Genomic DNA, 18,716 nt, shown 5'->3' on the forward strand with positions numbered 1-18,716 from the left:
TTTGCTTTAGTCACGTGCTATATCCCAGAGTCCAAACAATGCCGAGCACACATTGGTCACTCGATTAATAGTTACTGATTTAATAGGTTAGGCAATCACACCGTTCACAGAGGGATTCTTTGCCGAGCGGCGGAAGGGTAAAGCGCACTACATGACGAGACACGCATGCGCACAAGATCCGGGAAGTGTGCTGGGGGAAAGGGGTGGAGCAAAGTGAGGAGTCTCGCGGACAGAGGCGGTCGGATCCCAGAGCGCGAGGTGGAAGTAGACGGCTTGGGGCGAAGCGCGCCTGCGCACTGTGACCTCCAGCTTGCCGCGGCAAAGGTGTTTAAGGTGCCGGAAGGCGGGGGTACTGGTCTTGCGCGTGCGCAGTGCCCGCGGCGGCCCTAGGCTCCCCGTGTGTGAGTTGTGATGGACTCACGCAGCGCGTGCGCAGTGCGAACGGCGGAGGGATTTGAGGCTGGTTCCACCCCTTGCCCTGTCGCGAGCCGAATCCGCGCGGGCTCGTGAGCAGCGGCCTGGTGCGCGCGGTAAGCGAGCGACAGAGACTGAGGGGCGCGGACGCCGCCAGAGTCGAAGCCAGAGCAGGAGTATCTGCTGCTGAGGGGCCGCCGCGAGCCCCCGAACCGTCGCTAGGCCGAGGAGGGCGCCGCGCGGCGGGTGAGTGTGACTTAGTGGCCTTACCGGCTGTGGGGCCGCTACCCACAAGCCCCTGCGGTGTGCCCCAGTCCCTTCCCCGCGGCTGGGTCCCCTTCCCGCGCCACTGTCATAGCACCTTTTTGCACCCTTTATCCAGAGTTCTCTGGTCACTTAGGCCCTCTTCCCATAGTCCCCCTCCTCTTCAGCGGTCAGTTACCCACAGGCCCTTGCGATGTGTTGCCTTTTTTTCCTTGCCTCCACCGACCCTTACCCATAATTCATTTCGCCTGTGGGGCCCAGATCTATTACCCACAACTCCCTGGCTTGAGGTTTGCTACTTTTGATCCCCTTCCTTGATCGGAGACTTCCTGCGACCCTCGCTCCATAACCTGTTATCCAAGATATGGGACCACCAGCCGCCACTGCCTTGGCCCTCCTTTCTCAGGATCCTTGATGCCCCGCAAGCCCCCAGGGACCCTCAGCCCCGCAGTTCCTTGCTCAGGACTCTGAGACTTCACTACTCAGAAACGCTTTTTCAGTCTTTGTTTCCCTTATCGGCTTCGCCCCACCTTCACACAGCCCTCCCTCCAAAACCTGCTTTCTCATTCAGATTTATTCCTTTCCCTTGTGGCTTAGGAGCACTCTGTGCCCCTACAGAACTTGTTCTGATACTGAGATTTTGCCCCTATTTCCCTCTTTTCTTGGAAGTCGAGGGATTATAGGGGCCTCATCTCTCCCAGCCCACCCTCATATAATGTGGTCCTGCTTCTGCTCTCAGACTTGGCAAGATGACCCAGTTCCTGCCACCCAACCTTCTGGCTCTCTTTGCTCCCCGTGACCCCATCCCGTACCTGCCACCCCTGGAGAAACTGCCACATGAAAAACACCACAATCAACCTTACTGTGGCATTGCGCCATACATCCGAGAGTTTGAGGTGAGTTCACTGAGCAGACGTGGACTGGGTTGGGTTCTGGGGGCCGTGGGGCTGGATTGGGGAGTCCAGTCTCTGGCCAATTTTCCAGCTGTGTGATTTAGGCAGGTGACTTTTATGCTCAGTTTCCCTGTCTTGATTGGGGTTGATAATGCATCCCTTGTTGGTTTTTGTGGAAGTTCCGTAACTACCAGTTGAGGATTCCGGCTCTCGAGTTAGGTAGACCTTGGCACACCATTTATTAGCTGTGTGACCTTGGGCAAGTGGTGCATCCTTTTGGTGCTTTGATCGCTTCAGCTATAGCAAGGGGATATTAGTATCTTCGCTGTAATATTGACGGAGAATTAACTGGAAATTTTATGTCACGGGGCTTGATACTAAACAGTCAGCAAATGTCAGTATTTATCATTATATTTACCATTTTTGTCACAGGGTGATGTTTGTAAAGGGTTAGCACCAGGTGATGGGCTGCTTAAGACCGTGGGCTTGAGAATTTCAGGATAAACATGAATAAACGACTTGGGCTCTTGGGCCTCAGTTTTTTCATTTGTGAAATTGGGATAACAACTTCCACCTCTTAAGGTGTATCAGAGAACACCTGAGAAATGCTGCCAGAAGTCAGAAGAAGAAAGTTCTGGCACCGAGTGGGAAAGGGGACATGGAGGAAGTTGCAGAGCAGAAGTTAGTAGCGAGGTGACAGAAGATCGGCTCTTTAGTGGGATTTGCCGCCCTCATTGAACTGGTACTTGGAAAATGTTCGCCAGTTACACTAAGTTAATGGCTACAGGTCAGTGGCAGACATGGGTTATGTGCCAGTTACTATTTGATGAGCGCCTGCTGAGGCCTTCAGGAGCTGCTCTGGCCGTCGGAGGGTGTTCAGGTGTTTACCTCTGAGCACTACGCTGTCAGCTCCTTTTGCTTCAGGCCTGGTCCCGATTCCTGTTTATGATTGAGGACAAATATGCTGCAGGTTGATGTTCTTGATAAATACAAGAGAGTTTCTTTCATTTTTCTAGTATTTTTATTTATTTATTTATTTATTTATTTTGCAGTACGCGGGCCTCTCACTGTCGTGGCCTCTCCCGTTGCGGAGCACAGGCTCCGGACGCTCAGGCTCAGCGGCCATGGCTCATGGGCCCAGCCGCTCCGCGGCATGTGGGATCCTCCCGGACCGGGGCACGAACCCGTGTCCCCTGCATTGGCAGGCGGACTCTCAACCACTGCGCCACCAGGGAAGCCCTCTAGTATTTTTAGAGAAAGACTACAAAGTAAAAAATCAAAATTTTTTATTAAGTTCGGTGGGCATAAAACTCCTCTGTCAGATCGCTGTAGAAGTTTCTGAATACCAATCCCTGGCTTCTCTACCCCTCTTGTCACAGACCAGTAACATTTCACAGATAGCATTGGTCCATGGACTGCGCTTTGTTCTGCGCCCTGGAACTGTCCATGTTTGTTGGTGCACGCGTGTGTGTAAACACGCAGGGGAGCGTGGCCAAGATATTTATTATTTCCTGGCTAGGTGTCTCTTGCTGTTTTCCCCTGTTCCTCCCACCCTGTCACCTCTTCTTGTTCCCAGGACCCTCGAGATGCCCCTCCTCCAACTCGAGCAGAAACTCGGGAGGAGCGCATGGAGAGGAAGGTATGTAGTGTCTGTCTTCTGGCCCCACATCCTTTTTTGCCTCTTTCTTCAGGATGTTCCCTGACATCAGGGCACTTCTGTCTGTATTCAGTTGTCTACCTTTCTCCTGACAGAGACGGGAAAAGATTGAGCGGCGACAGCAGGAAGTCGAGACAGAGCTGAAAATGTGTAAGTCCCTCCTTCCTCCTGTCACCTCTCGTTCGCGTACTCCTGTGCTTCTCTCTGCCAGTCCACCCCAGGACTTTAATTCGGGAAAGCGGGTTGTCAGTTCACTCTTTTAACCCCACCATTTGCCATGCATTGTATTTGGTTTAGGCATTTAAGCAGGGGAGTGTGGAGTAAGGGTGGGCAGGAAAGGAGCCTGGCACCTTGGGCTGCCTCCTGTCGGGGCCTGCACTTGGAGGGGCTCCCACAGCCCAGCCAGGTCTCACAGGGCAAGGCAGGGAGGTCCCGGCTAGTGAGGCAGTTCTGGCTCCACCTCAGCTCCCTGATCATTGGACTGCGGATGTTTCATTCCTTCCAGGTACAGGAGGAATTGGAGTTTGGGATAGGGACCTTGTAGCCATTGACCAGACTTCACAAGAGGGTCACATAGCCATCTCCAGTGGCCCTTTCTTGTTAGGGCGAGGGCTTTGTAGTTAGGACTTGGGTTTTCCTCCTATACTTGTGCGTGTATGGTGAATCACTTCACTCAGAACCTTATTCCCTGGTGTGGCCCATTCCTCAGGGAGCTTATGCAAATGCTTCACAACTGAATACCTGGGCATCTAAATGAGAGCTATCTGAGCCCTGACTCTCACTGCCTTCCTGTCTTTTCTTGGACGCCTCAAAGGCATCTCAAACTCAGTGTCCAGACCATAATCAGGATTTCCTCTCCCCAGCAACCTGGTCTTTGGATGTTTCCTTTGCTGGAACATGGTCATCCAGCTTTGCAAATCATGACCTCAGTCATGACCACCCAGTTTGCTTTTTTTTTTTTTTTTTTTGCGGTACGCGGGCCTCTCACTGTTGTGGCCTCTCCCTTGCGGAGCACAGGCTCCGGACACGCAGGCTCAGCGGCCATGGCTCACGGGCCAGCCGCTCCGCGGCATGTGGGATCTTCCCAGACCGGGGTACGAACCCGTGTCCCCTGCATCGGCAGGCGGACTCTCAACCACTGCGCCACCAGGGAGGCCCCAGTTTGCTTTTAACGACTTTTTCTTGCTATTTCCCCAGCTTGTCACCAAAACCTATCCCTGTCACAAATCTGAGCCCTCTTTCTGTGTCCACCACCCAGGGCCCCTCTAGCCTGGACACACAGTCTAATGTCTAACGGGGTTTACCTGCATCTCTGTCCCCACCAGGTTCTGGAGGGCTTTTTTTGGTCTTTCTTTAATCTGTGCTGCACGGCCTGTGGGATCTCAGCTCCCCGACCAGGGATCAAACTCACACCCTCTGCACTGGACGTGCAAAGTCTTAACCACTGGACCGCCAGGGAAGTTCCTTCTGTGGGGCTTTTGAAAATAGAACTCTGATTGTACCTTTCTTTGCTAACACCCTTTTGGCGGGGGAGGGCACACCACGCAGCCTGCAGAATCCTAGTTCCCTAACCAGGGATTGAACCCCAGCCCTCGGCAGTGAAAGCGCAGAGTCCTAACCGCTGGACCGCCAGGGAATTCCCACACACAGCCTCCTTTTGCTTTCAGCAAAAAGACGAGTCCCTTCCCTGCCCACTGGGGATGCATTCTGCCCATGCTCCCCTCCTGCTCCAGCCAGCACGGGCCTCTTCTCATGCCTCTTCCTTCCCAGATGCTCTCCTGTCACTGGGTCTTTGCCTGGGCTCTTCCCTCAGTCTCACGTGATATTTGGTTTACATGGAGCTGCTCTTCGTATCTCTGTCAGCGTCACTCCTCAAGGAAGCCCTTCGGGACTTTCTTGCTCTGGTCCGAGTCCCCGTGTACACCGAAAGCCCTGAGTCCTGCTGCAGGTTGGTCACTTCAGTCTGCAGGAAGGATTCACTGGTGAATATCTATCTTACATTGGTTCATAGTTGCTCCAGGAAGGCAGGGTTTGGATGGAATTTGCTCACCATTGTGGCCCCGGCTCCTGTAGGACCTGGCTCACAGAACCGTTGGCAGCAGGTAACTTGGGGAACCTTTCAGCTCTGCTGCTGGGGCACAGACCTTGTAGTCTGACCCACATGAGTTGTCTGTTTGCTTTCATCTTTATTGGAGTATAATTGCTTTACAATGTTGTATTAGTTTCTGTTGTAGAACAAAGTGAATCAATTACAAGTACACATATATCCCCATATCCTCTCCCTCTTGAGCTTCCCTCCCATCCTCCCTGTCCCACCCCTCTAGGTGGTCACGGAGCATCGAACTGATCTCCCTGTGCTGTGCAGCAGCTTCCCACTAGCCACCCATTTTACATGTGGTCGTGTACACGTGTCAGTGCTACTCTGTCCCAGCTGCCCCTTCCCCGCGCCACCGGCCCGTGTCCTCAAGTCCGTTCTCTACGTCTGCATCTTTATTCCTGCCCTGCCGCTAGGTTCATCCGTACCGTTTTTTTTTAGATTCCGTATATGTGCGTTAGCATACGCTGTTTGTTTTTCTCTTTCTGACTTACTTCACTTTGTGTGACAGGCTCTAGGTCCATCCACCTCATTACAAACAACTCAATTTTGTTCCTTGTTATGGCTGAGTAATATTCCATTGTATATATGTGCCACGTCTTCTTTATCCATTCATCTCTGACCCACATGAGTTTTAACCCCACCTCTGCCACTTACAGCTGTGTGGCCTTGGATAAGTCACTTCTCCTGTTGGAAATTGTTTTTCATACTTTAAAACTGGGATCCTGGCATGTTAAACAATACTGAGGATGCAGTCAAGTCAAATTTAGAATGTGGGAAATTGTATAGGACAAACATGTGATCCAGTTTCTTTAACAAATGTTAAAAGGGTGGCAGGGGGCAGGGAGTGAACCAAATGGATTAAACAGTCAAAAGGCACCTCAGCCAAATGGTAAGTGTGGAGCTTGTTTGGATCCTGATTTAAATGAGCCAACTGTAAAAATCCAGTTTTGAAACCGTCAAGGACATTTGAACACTGGGTCTTAGTGAAGTTCAGGAATTAATGTTAACTTTTTAAGTCGTAATAGCAGTACCGTTGTTACTTTTCTTTTTCTTTTTTTTTTTTTTTAGTCTTTATTAGCAACTACAGTGGTATATCCGGGGTTTGACTTAAAATCCTGGTGGGGTTAGAGATGTAACAAGTGTAGCCATGTGGTGATAGTGGAAGCTGGTTCAGAGGGGTTCGTTACACTGTTCTCTATTTCCTTAAGTGTTTGAACTTCCCCGTGAAGGAAAAGGAAAAGGAAAGGATGGGTCAAGTATAGTAGGGTTTCCCTGCCCCTGAGAGCCTCCATCCCCAAGTACAGAAACTTGCTGTGTCTTGTCACAGTTAACAGCTACCATTCAAGGGGACCTTGCTCCTTGCTGAACACCTGACGTATTGAATATGTCATGATTTTGACTTAGAGCTTCCAAGTGCAGCAGGGGTTATTACTCCCGCTTTTAAGACAGAAGGTGGCTGTTTGTGGAGGCCGGGTATGTTAGCGAAAGCAGGAGTTCTGAGATACTTCCTTCACCGTCTAAAAGCCTAATGAGTTTTCTCAGCTCCACAATCTAGTCCTTTGAGCCCCTGCTCTGGGCTGCTACCTACATAATCCCTTTTAACCAAGGATTTCCCGAGGGCAGGGTTGCCAGCGGGGTGGAGTGGAGTGAGGGTGTGTGCATGTTGACTGGTGAACCGCTCACCAACTTCATTTCACTGTCACCCTCTTAGCCCAGATACGTGGGCACTGTCGGCTCAGCTGCACTAGAGTTTACCTTTGGTCACACTCCTGGGCCTCTTGGTTAAGGAGAAGCTATAGAGACTCGTGTGGTGTGCCCGGGGTGGTTTCCCCTTTCGTCTGCCGGGCTCCTCCGGGCTGCCCATCAGGGAGCTCAGCGCTCTGCGGTCTGGCCTCCGTCCACGCGCCCAGGCAGTGGTGGGATCCCACTGCACTGCTCCTGCTCTGCGTGTTAGAACACCTGCTGCCTGGTGTTGTGAGGTTTATTTCCTGTTCAATACAGTTTCAGGTCAAATGTTATCTCAGTGAGGCCTTTCCTGACCTTCCCATTAAAATTCTTCTCCCCATCTCTCTGCTATTACCGGATGGAACTAGATGGTTGCCTTATTTACCTTGTTTACCTTCAGCCTCCCTCCAGTAACAGATGAGCTCCAAGAAGGCAGGCATCTTTTTTGTCTTTGTTGAATCCCCAGCACCTGTGGGAGTTTCAGGCACAAAGTGCTTAATAGATATCTGTTGGGTGAATGGATGCAGATTGAGACATTTGGGCACAGAAAATTACAACCCAAAGGGATGAGGTTTGGTGAGGAAGTGAGGGACAGGCACAAAGATGGACTTGTTTGCAAAGGCTACCATCAGTTTCTAGGTAGTCATTCCTTTAAATTTGGGTTCAGTCTTCTGTTTTCCAAGAAATTCCCGAAAGTCGTCCTGAACTTAGTTTATGTCTGCAGCCAACCTCTCTCATGGGAAACAGATCTGTGACCTTTAATTCTCTGGCTTCTCTGAGAAGCTAACATGCGGGGGTTCAGCCTGGGGCCTGGGCTGTGAGGTCAGGCTGGGATGGAAAGCTGAGCTTGGCCTCTCTGCCGTCTGACACTTCTCTTCCATGCCTCAGGAGTTGGTTGTATTTCCATTTGCAAAATGATGGTAAATAAGTCTCAGCCTCCAGCAGCGTCTGAGCCGAATTATGTGTTCAGTAAATTATTGATGTTATTCCTTTTCTCACATTCTCATAGAATATGGCAAGTTCTTCAGAAAGTAGCACTGTATTGTAGAAGAACCGCCTCCACTGGCAATGGGCAGGGTGCCTTTGGGGCCCTGGCAGGAGTCAAGAGCCATTGTGTGTGCTGGGGCCGCCATACTTGGTGAAAAAGACTTCTTTCTTCCCAGGCCTGACCCATCAGAATCACCTCTGGCGTTGGTTTTGTAATAAGAGTCTGGTTTCTGTCTGTGGAGATGATTATTCCTCAGTGGTCTGGCGGTAGTAAGGCTGGGAGTAAGAATCTGACCCGCCTCTTGTGAGCTCCAGCGCCAGCCGTGGGTTCCTCCCTGAGGCCACAGGGCATAGGGCAGAAAGCAGGGCTTGGCCTCTGCTGGGCTTCCACTCCCAGTCTTAGGCTTGCTTGATCTCAGGTTTCCCATGGGGCTGCAGTTGCAGGCCCTGCCTGTGGGCGGCACTGTGGCCCTGCAGGTGAGAGAGGAAGCGCAGTGCCCGGAGGGATCAGGCTGCTTCTCCAGAGCTGCCTCTTTGGGCTGGTTACGCCTGGGAGGGACCTGGGCCTCAGGATACATTCGTCTGAAATGGCACTTAGGCTGGCCCCCGTCCTGTCAGCTTGAAGTCAGTCTTACCCCCTCCCTTCGTCAGCCTAAATCAACCACTTAGATGAAGGCTGCTGTGCTTTGGGGAAACCAGGGCTCAGAGGGGCACGCCCAAGGTGGCCAGGAGACTAAGAGTTCTGGGTCTCTGCCCGTCGGTCTGTTTCTGTCTTGCTCTACGATACTGTTGGCACCTTCTACTTAGAAATTCTTTTTTTCCTGCACAGGGGACCCGCACAATGATCCCAATGCTCAGGGTGATGCCTTCAAGACTCTCTTTGTGGCTAGAGTGGTGAGTCCCCAGCTCCCAGTCCCTGGAGCCCCAGAGGAGTCTGGAACCCTGGACTGCTGAGAGCTTGGGTGTGGGCAGTAGACTAGGTCCCGGGGATGTTCTGAGAGCTTCTCCCACTTAACTTCATTTCTGTCTCCTTGTAGAACTATGACACGACAGAATCCAAGCTCCGGAGAGAGTTTGAGGTGTACGGACCCATCAAAAGAGTGAGTGGACCGGGGCGCGGGGAGTTTGAGTTGGACGTGTGTGGAGGGAGGGAGGAGGCTGGCTCCCAGCCCTGAGGATGCATTGCCTCATTTCTGGCTTCGGAGTCCATGGCCTGGGTTTCTATCCCGACTGCACTTCCATGCGGTAGGCTTGGGACAGCAGCAGGACAGCAAAGAGGTAGTGACTACTTGCTGCTGATTTAGAGCACAGGTCAGCTAACTACAAAGTTGGTTTTTGTAAGTAAAGTTTTGTTGGTCACCAGCCAGGCCCATTTGTTTGCTGTTGTTGCGGTTGCTATTGCCGTAAGGCAGAGTCGGTCGGGCAGTTGCGAAAGAGACCGTATGGCCCTCAGAGCTGGAAATACCTGCTGTCTTCTCTATACCTTTATAGAAAATGTATGTTGATTCTTGTTTTAGAACAAGGCTTCATGTTTAACTGACATTTCTTCATTTAATTTAAAAGTCACTTAAATGCTCCGGGCTGTAGCAAGGGCTTGAGGTCATCGTGCACATAAACTGCGAAGCCCAGGGCCATTAGAGCAGCAGTCACTCTGGGTCCTTGAAGGGACGGAGAGAGGGTCTGAGGTGTCTGTCGCTGGCATCACCCAGCCCAGGGCCTGGCATACGGGCTGTGTGATTGACAGGGTGGGATTTCCCTGTGTCAGAGCTGACCTCTGCCCCCCAGATACATATGGTCTACAGTAAGCGGTCAGGAAAGCCTCGAGGCTATGCCTTCATCGAGTACGAACACGAGCGAGACATGCATTGTGAGTACCTCCCGCCTGTGCCCTGCCCTCTGACCCTCTCTCTTCTCTGCTGCCCCAGCCCCTTCCCGTCGTCTGTCCCTGCCCCCCTCCCTGCCAAACCTGACATTAGCAATGTCTCTCTCCTCCTCCCTCTGTTTCTGATATATCTTTTTTTTTTTATATACGTGTTTTTTTAAAAACAAAAACCAAAATCCCCCACAACGTGTGTGTGTGTGTGAACCCGGGGAGGTAAGTGTCACACGTTGAACCTCAGGGGCAAGGAGGGAGCCGGGCGGTGGCTGGGGCTAGCGGGAGGTGGGGGGAGGGTCGGAGTTTCGGGGAGCCTCTCCCCGTTTCCCCCCCCCGCCGGAGTTGGGGGCGGCCAGGTTAGAACGAGGACTGGCCTTTGAACCTGCCCTCTCTTCCCCCAGCTGAGCTGGGGCTGGGCCACCCGACCCTCCGCCTCCCCACCCCGGCCCCCGCCCTGCTCAGCGGGCAGTGGGCCGGTTGGCGTGTTCAGCGCCTGCCCCCACATCTCCAGAGCCCCCTTTGAGGCCGCGGCGGCGTCCACGTGGGCAGGGATGGGTGGGTGGGGGCGGGCAGGGCTGCGGCGTGTCCAGGGGCCGCCGTATTAATTGACTGTTCTTATTGTCACTGCAGCCACCACGCAGCTGGCTTGCAGCTGATGCTTACGCTCCCCTTACAACACCTCAGTGTATGGTTGGTATAAGGGTTTGTATCATGGGTAAGATCATTCAGCACCGCACACCAGCCCAGCTTAGCCAGGCAGCTCAGGAGCAGCGAGGCATCCCTCCTCCCATCCCCAGTCGCCCCCTCAGCCTCCCCGCACCCAGAACCCTCTCCTCGTTTGGGTGCCCTTGGTCCCATCTGCCCCTCATCCATCTGCTCTCCAGTAATCCTGCTGATACCAGGAGGGGAGAGATGAACCCCGACAGGAACGGCAGCCGGCCTCTCCAGTGGGGCTCGACCCAGCCCCCTGACTTACCTGGCTTCATGACGTCAGTGGCAAGGTGGCGGGAATACTGAAGATGGGATGCACGGGGACCAGGGCTCCGTGTGGAGCCCTGCAGCCCTCCGCTCCCTGCCCGCGCCTTCGCGGGGCCGTCACTGAGGTGGCCTTGGGGACTCGTGTCGCTCGCTGGATCCGGGGTACTCTGCCCCCGTCCTGTCGGCCGTATCACGGTTGAGGCTTCCTGGGAGGCCGTGGAGCCCAGCGGCCCAGCCGCTCTCCAGAGTGCATGGGATTGGGGACTGGGGTGCGGGAGGGTTTGAGTGACAGGCCGTAAGCAGCAGAAGGCGGTGTAGATTTTCCTGAAGACCCTCCCACTGTCTAGAGACCTAAGAGAGGGAGAGAGAGTGAAGCCTAGAAACACACATGTCACATGTTTTCTCTGCTGTTATTCCCGGGTTGGGCCTATTCTGGGGTTTGGGACACAACCAGAGCAGGGTTCCTTCGCTTGATGGTGTTCCCAGTCCTTAACTTCCTTCCCTTACCACCCTCCTCTGGGTTCAGGGGCCAAGCGGCCCCTCCCCCTCGGATCAGGGGCAGCACTCCATCTCCTGGACCCCCAAGGCTGTCCCCTTGGGTGCCAGCCTTTGGGCTGAAGCAGGTGGTGGGAGGGAGTGTGGAGTTCGAGGTGGAGAAGTCATTCCACGTGCTGAGAGGGGGTGGGCGTGTGCCTAGTTCAGCATGGACTTTATTGGGGAAAGGTGAAGGTGGACAGGTTTGCTAAGGCCTCCCTAGCCTTCTTTTTAAAATCAAACAAGATAGTCCCACGGCTTTCCAGCTCCCAGACTTGATGTTAACCCTTGTCTCCCCCTCTTTCAAGGCCTCCGTGAGGTTTCTTTGGGGTCCACCACTTCCTCTGCCTGTCTCCAGGTGGTGCAGGAGATGTGGTTCCTCTCCCCTCCATGGCTCCCTAGAATCCCTTCCCTGTAGCTTTAGCTGACCCTGTGGTGGTGGGTGTGGGGTCTGTGCGCGTACTCAGGTAAGCTTGGGGGCTCCAGGTAAGCGGTCCCGTGTCCCCCCCCCGGGAAGCCCGCCTCCTCGCCAGGCCCCCAGGAGTTGCCGAGCCCCCCCCATCCCGCTCGGTTTGGACACCCGCAAGGCCGGCATCGGTAAATGGCACCTTTTTCTCTTCCTCTGGTTGTTATTTGGGGGGGAGAGGGCTGGGGCGGGGCCGGGTATTGTGGCTGGTTGAGGACAACCCCCTAGGCCAGGGCTGGGGGTGGGAAATAGGGACTTTTTTGGCCTTCCCGACAGCCCCACGTGAGACAGGCCGGGGGTCAGGCCTGTCCTCTGCTGTGCCCTGCCTGCGAGCAGGATGTGCCTCTCCCCGCGTGTCCCCCTGTACTCCTCACCCTTCCCGAGAGGCTCAGCCTGGGCTTGGCCTCCCAGCGTTTGTTGAGCTGGGGGTGTGGAGCGAGATGGGACAGGGGCTGGGGTTGGGTGGCAGTCATCTCAGGTAAGGCAGGAGTTTTCAGTAGCACCGCACATCCCCCGTGCCTCCCTCCATGTGTCCTCTCCCCCGCCTGCTGTAGGGGCCCCTCCAGGCCCCCGGGAGCACCATAACCCGCCCTTCTGCTCCCTGCCAGCTCCTAAAGATTCCTCCCACCCCCTTCTGGTTCATTTTCTGTTCTGATGTCTGTTCCCCCCACGCTCACCCTCCCCCCAAAAAAAAAATCACAGAAAAAGGAAACCGGTGTGAACTGGGGTGCAGAGCGGCCCAGCCGGGCCCCCTCCCCCAGCATGATGTTTTAGGGTGCATGCCTGGGGTTGTGGAGGAACCCTCCCCCACAGCAGAGTCCAGCCTTGAGTTAACCTCCAGTTTCTTTGCAGCGACTTTGGCCACCTTGGCGGGAGGGGGCTGCTCTGTCGAGTGGGAGTAGGAATGGCCTGGGAGCCCAGGGGGGTGGTTAGGGTCAGGATGGTGCCTGGGAGTGGTCTCACCCCCCCAATAGTGATTGGGGGTTGGTAAGGAAGCAGGTGCTGAGATGGAGCAGGCCCCTCCTGGTTTGGGAGAGGGTTGGTCTGGCTGTCAGTTGCCTGGCTGTCTGGTGGGCGTGTGTGTCTGTGTGTGCGCGTGTGTAAGTGTGTGAATGGGGACACGGCCGGGGGGTGGGGATGCCACAGAGCTGGGCCTTAGCCTGACTAGAGGACCCTCTGGGGACTCCTCCCCTCCCCCTCCCCGCATCTGTTGCAGCCGCTTACAAGCACGCAGACGGCAAGAAGATTGACGGCAGGAGGGTCCTCGTGGACGTGGAGAGGGGCCGCACCGTGAAGGGCTGGAGGCCCCGGCGGCTAGGTGAGCGCATCCTGCCCGGCCCAGGCTCGGCGTCCTGCTGGCTGCTTTCTCCCCTCTCTTTTCTGCACCCTCTGCTGCTTTCTGTCTTCTCTTCCTCTCCCAGCTGCTCACATGCTCTCTCCCTCTCTAGCTCAGCCTTTCTCGTCACCATCTTTCTCCTGGTCTGGTTTCTTACTCTGGGTTACTAGTTAGGAGCTAGAGTACTGTCGTTGAGAAGCCAGTCTGGGATCAGATTCCAGCCTACGGACTTCCTGGCTGGGGGATTTTCCCTTCCTCCTGCCTCATTTTCCTCATCCTGGAAAGTGGGAGTAACGGCAGGAGTTAGTGAGCTCAGCATCTCAGATAGCGGCGTACGGTCGGGCTTGTGAGAGTCACTCTCTCATCCACTTACACTTTGCTCCTGCTCATTCGTTCATTCATTCATTGATTCAGCAAACGCCAGTTTGATCACCAGCTGTGTACCAGGCTTCTAGTCAAGAGCAAGACATACATAGTCTCTGCCCTCGGAGCCTCCTGCATTCAGTCCCCCCCACTCTCTGTCTCTAATTTGTCAGTCGCCATCTCAGTCAAGGTCAGTTTGGTAGCAAGCACCAGAAGTACATTTGAGCTTCCTCAAGCATAAAGGGGCCTTGTTGATACAGGACCCCAGTGTCTTGGAGCCCAGGGACAGGCGATGCTTTTGGGCCTCAAGAGGACCTGGAAGCTGAACCTGAACGGTCAAGAGCCACCTTTGGCATTTCTGCAGCTTGCTCCTGCCTTGTTTGCTGTTCGTGTGGACTGTTCTCTTCTGTGTCTCTCCGCACTGGCCCAGTGTGGCATTCCACAGCCCAGTCCTGGATGAGTCTCTCTACGTTTCGGGGCGGGTGGATCTAAGTGGCTCAGCATTGGACCTGGATCTGGGGCTGAGGTCCTGCCATCCAAACATGGCTATTGAGGACCAACTCTTATGAGGGTGAGTGACACAGTTGTCAGAGAAAATGACCTTCCCTGTGCAGACACCCCAGGTGGCTCCAGTACCCTCTGCTCTTATGTCTGCCTCCCAGCCCACTGTTGTGATGCTTGACTTGCCTTTGCTGAGTAGACCACACACTCACTCTGCTGAGTCTCTGAACTTACCAGATGGGTTCTTATCTGTCTGGTTTCTCTGGGTTGGAGTGAGTCCTTCAGAGTCTGCTGTTTCTGACTTTCTGATGGTGATACCTGGTGCATCTTGACCCAGTGCATTGCTACGTGCAAAAAAATACATTTAACCCAAACAAGTTTTATGAAACTAATTATCTTTTCTATAGGCAGTGTATACTAGTATTTTATATTCTGTTGCTTTATTATTATTTTTTAAAATATATTGGTTGCAACCAATCACATTTAATGATGTGATCCATTGCTGGGTTGTGACCTGAAAATTGAAAACACTAGTCTCTTCTGCCCCATACCTGTGACATTCCAGAAGCCCGGTCGGTTGCTTGTCCTTATTTGAATGTCTTTGATATCCAGGCCGCCTCTTTTCCTTTTTCACCCTCGTTGCTGAAAGTCATTCCTTATGTGGAATCCCAGCCCACCTCGCCGAAGCTTCCTTCCAGGCAGTGTGGGGCAGAAGCGTGCGTGAGAGGGCAGCTTCCTGGGTCTCAGCTCTGCCCTTCCTTGCAGAGTCACCCCGGGCAGGTGGCTTTATCCGAGATTGTTTCCCCATCTGAAGAAGGAGACCGTCCACTACTCCTTACAGCTGTTCAGTCATTTTGACTGCTCGCTGCACATACGATTTTATATCCTGGATGCTGTACCACGTACAGTTAGAGCGGGCAGAGCCAGACATCATCCAGACTTTGATGGTGCGTTACAGGCTGGTGGGAGAGGCAGCTGTTAACTCACACATGTACATGTAAAATCGGAAACTCCACCTGAAGTTCTGAGAAGGAAATGTATGTGAGTCGCGGAGAACGGCTTCATCTGGTAGGTCAGGGCAGGCTTACTGAGGAAGCGTTGTTCGGGTTAATGTGTGAAGGGTAAGTAGCAGTTAACTAGACAAGGGAAATGAGGTTCCAGGGAAAGGGGTGAATGATCCCAGTAACTGGGGCAGGAAGGAAATGGAGACCATGAGGAGATTGGAAAACGCCTAGGACGTGGAGAGCCAGGGCGCCTTGCTCTAAAGACAGGAAGGAGCCAGCCATGTGACGGACGTTGCTTTAGGCTGTGGGGAGCCCTTGGTGGCTTTGGAGCAGATCACGCTTTCAGTTAGAAAGACCGTCGCCGTGCTTCGCGTGGGCGTGAGGATGACTGGAGGAGAGGGTTTGCCGGGAGGCTGTGCGCGTCTGTAGTGGTGAAGATGATGAGCTTTGGAGTCAGTTACCGGCGCTCCCAGCTCGCGCTGTGGAAGGAGGTCCTCTGGTCTGTGTAGAGCGTGCGCGTCGTGGTAGAGAAGTGCGGCGGAAGGTCCTCACGGCACCTGGCCCCGTGGGCGCCAACAGAGGTGCTCGGTGGCCTTCGCCGCGCCCTTTGCTGCCCCTCGCTCGCCCTGCTGTGGGCCCCGCCCGACTGACCCGCTGCGGTCTGCCCCCCGCCCCCAGGAGGTGGCCTAGGCGGAACCCGCAGAGGTGGCGCCGACGTCAACATCCGGCACTCCGGCCGGGACGACACCTCCCGCTACGATGAGAGGTGAGATTGGGCAGCCGGTGTCCTGGGACGGGGCGGTCAGCGGGGGAACCCTGCCGCAACCCTCTGCCCACCTCATCCAGGCCCGGCCCCTCCCCGCTTCCCCACAGGGACCGGGACCGGGACCGCGAGCGGGAGCGCAGGGAGCGGAGCCGCGAGCGAGACAAGGAGCGAGAACGACGACGCTCCCGCTCTCGGGACCGGCGGCGGCGCTCGCGGAGTCGCGACAAGGAGGAGCGGCGGCGCTCCAGGGAGCGGAGCAAGGACAAGGACCGGGACCGGAAGCGGCGCAGCAGCCGGAGCCGTGAGCGGGCGCGGCGGGAGCGGGAACGCAAGGAGGAGCTGCGAAGCGGCGGAGGTGGCGGCGACATGGCGGAGCCCTCCGAGGCCGGCGACGCGCCTCCTGATGACGGGCCTCCCGGGGAGCTGGGTCCCGACGGCCCCGATGGCCCGGAGGAGAAGGGCCGGGATCGGGATCGGGAGCGGCGTCGGAGCCACCGGAGCGAGCGGGAGCGGCGCCGGGACCGCGATCGCGAGCGCGATCGGGAGCACAAGCGGGGGGAGCGGGGTGGGGAGCGGGGCAGGGAGGAGGCCCGAGGTGGGGCGGGCGGTGGTGGCCAGGACAACGGGCTGGAGGGCCTGGGCGGCGACGGCCGAGACATGTACATGGAGTCCGAGGGAGGCGACGGGTACCTTGCTCCAGAGAACGGGTATTTGATGGAGGCTGCGCCAGAGTGAAGAGGGCCTCCCACCGGTTGCTTGGACGTGTTCCTACCCTCCCTGTTGCTGTCGTCCTCTCCCCAAACCTTCTTGGTCACCACTTAAGTTTGCCAGCCAAGGGTAGGAGTCTCCTTATTCTGGTCTCTTGGATTTAAAAATAAAATTAATTTCTTGTTGATAATGGGCATTTGGTTTTTTCACTGCTCTTACTTTCTTCCCCAGAAGAGGGTCACCTTCTGCCTTTTGATAGCCCTACTTTGGTTGGTTTTGACTTGAGCTTTATGACCTAAGGCTGGGGCTAGCCCCACCCAGTACACCAGAGCTGTTTCAGATGGGATAAGGAAGCCCTCCCTAAGGGTCCTTGATCCCTTTGTATCTTTCTTTCCTTTTTTACGTCTCTCCCACACATTCCTTGTGCGGCTGTTCATACCCCTATCTTGGTGCGGGGATGGGGCTTCGGCATTAGAATACTCAGTGGAAGCTACAGCTTTGTGTGAAAGGGAAGCTGTTAGTCTGAGTTGGAGAGCAGGAAGAAGGGTGAGGAAGTGAAACATGAGAGCAACATATAAAAGACAAAACATTCTGTAATACCACATACAGAAATAAACTCAAAATGGACTAAAGACCTAAAGGTAAGACCGGATACTATAAAACTCCTAGAGGAAAACATAGAACACACTTGGCCATAAATCGCATTGAAATTTTTTTGGTTCTGACTCCTAGAGTAATAGAAACAAAAGCAAAAAGAAACAGTTGGAACCTAATGAAAAGCTTTTACACAGCAAAGGAAAGAAACAAAATGAAAAGACAACCTATAGAATGGGAGAAAATATTTGCAAATGATGTGACCGACAAGGGATTAATTTCCAAAATATACAAACAGCTCAATATAAAAAATACAAACAACCCAGTCAAAAATGGGCAGTAGATCAAAATAGACATTTCTCCAAAGAAGACAGAGATGGCCAACAGGCACATGAAAAGATGCTCAGCATCACATTGCTAATTTAGAGAAATGCAAATCAACCACAATGAGAGATCACCTCACACCAGGCAGAATGGCCATCACCAAAAGTCTACAGACAAATGCTGGAGAGGGTGTGGAGCAAGGGGAAGCCTCCCACACTGTTGGTGGGAATGTAAATTGGTGAAGCCACTATGGAGAACAGTATGGAGGTTCCTTAAAAAACTAAAAATAGAGTCACCACATGATCCAGCAATCCCTGGGCATATATCTGGAGAAAACTCGAACTTGAAAAGACACATGTACCCCAATGTTCATAGCAGGACTATTTACAATAGCTGAGGGAATTCCTTGGCGGTCCAGTGGTTGGGACTCTGCGCTTCCACTGCAGGGAGCATGGGTTTGATCCCTGGTTGGGGAGATCCTGCTTGCTGCGTGTCAGGGAGCTAAGATCACACAAGCCTTGGGGCCAAAAACACCAATTAAGACTTTAAAAATGGTCCATGTCAAAAAAAAAAAAAAGATGTCTATATATTCCATGAAATATTATTACTCAGCCATAAAAAAGGAATGAAATAATGCCCTTTGCAGCAACGCGGATGGACCTAGAGATTATCATACTAAGTGAAGTAAACCAGAAAGAGGAAGATAGATAACATTATGATAACGCTTATATGTGGGATTTAAAAAAATGATACAAATGAACTTATGTACAAAACGGAAATAGACTCAGACATAGAGAACAAACTTAACAGTTATCAACGGGGAAAGGGGGAGGGATAAATTAGGAATACGGGATTAACAGATACACACTACTATACAGAAAATAACCAACAAGGACCTACTGCATAACTCAGGGAACTATATTCAGTATCTTGTAATAACCTATAATGGAGGGACTTCCCCGGTGGCGCAGTGGTTAAGAATCCGCCCGCCAATGCAGGGGACATGGGTTCGAGCCCTGGTCCGGGAAGATCCCACATGCCGCGGAGCAGCTAAGCCCGTGCGCCACAACTACTGAGCCTGTGCTCTAGAGCCTGCGAGCCACAACTACTGAGCTGGCGTGCCACAACTACCGAAGCCCGCGTGCCTAGAGCCCATGCTCTGCAGCAAGAGAGGCCACCACAATGAGAAGCCCACGCACCACAACGAAGTGTAGCCCCTGCTCGCCAC

General features: G+C 53.8%; 1 protein-coding gene across 2 annotated transcripts; it reads left to right on the top strand.

Annotated features, from left to right (window-relative positions):
- Positions 1-448: 448 nt before the first annotated feature.
- SNRNP70 (small nuclear ribonucleoprotein U1 subunit 70) lies at positions 449-16,760 on the top strand. Of its 2 annotated transcripts, none has more exons than XM_082606015.1 (10): positions 449-660; positions 1,418-1,574; positions 3,148-3,210; positions 3,324-3,378; positions 8,868-8,932; positions 9,076-9,138; positions 9,824-9,905; positions 13,109-13,210; positions 15,775-15,862; positions 15,970-16,760. In XM_082606015.1, exons 2-10 carry the CDS (start codon positions 1,428-1,430, stop codon positions 16,595-16,597), a joined length of 1,293 nt encoding a protein of 430 aa, XP_082462141.1. In that variant the 5' UTR covers positions 449-660; positions 1,418-1,427; the 3' UTR covers positions 16,598-16,760. The 2 variants fall into 2 exon arrangements, with proteins under 2 accessions (XP_082462141.1, XP_082462140.1); XM_082606014.1 differs by having other exon boundaries at positions 450-660; positions 15,943-16,760.
- The last annotated feature ends 1,956 nt before the right edge of the window (positions 16,761-18,716 follow it).

Source organism: Mesoplodon mirus (assembly GCF_964341445.2).
Source record: "Mesoplodon mirus genome assembly, chromosome: 19".
NCBI classification, from domain to species: domain Eukaryota; kingdom Metazoa; phylum Chordata; class Mammalia; order Artiodactyla; family Ziphiidae; genus Mesoplodon; species Mesoplodon mirus.

Coding starts and splice junctions, on each gene's coding strand:
- SNRNP70 (XM_082606014.1), top strand. CDS start 1,428: ATGACCCAGTTCCTGCCACCCAACCTTCTGGCTCTCTTTGCTCCCCGT. Junction 9,139..9,823: donor TGTACGGACCCATCAAAAGA/GTGAGTGGACCG, acceptor TCTGCCCCCCAG/ATACATATGGTCTACAGTAA. Junction 13,211..15,774: donor CTGGAGGCCCCGGCGGCTAG/GTGAGCGCATCC, acceptor CCCCGCCCCCAG/GAGGTGGCCTAGGCGGAACC.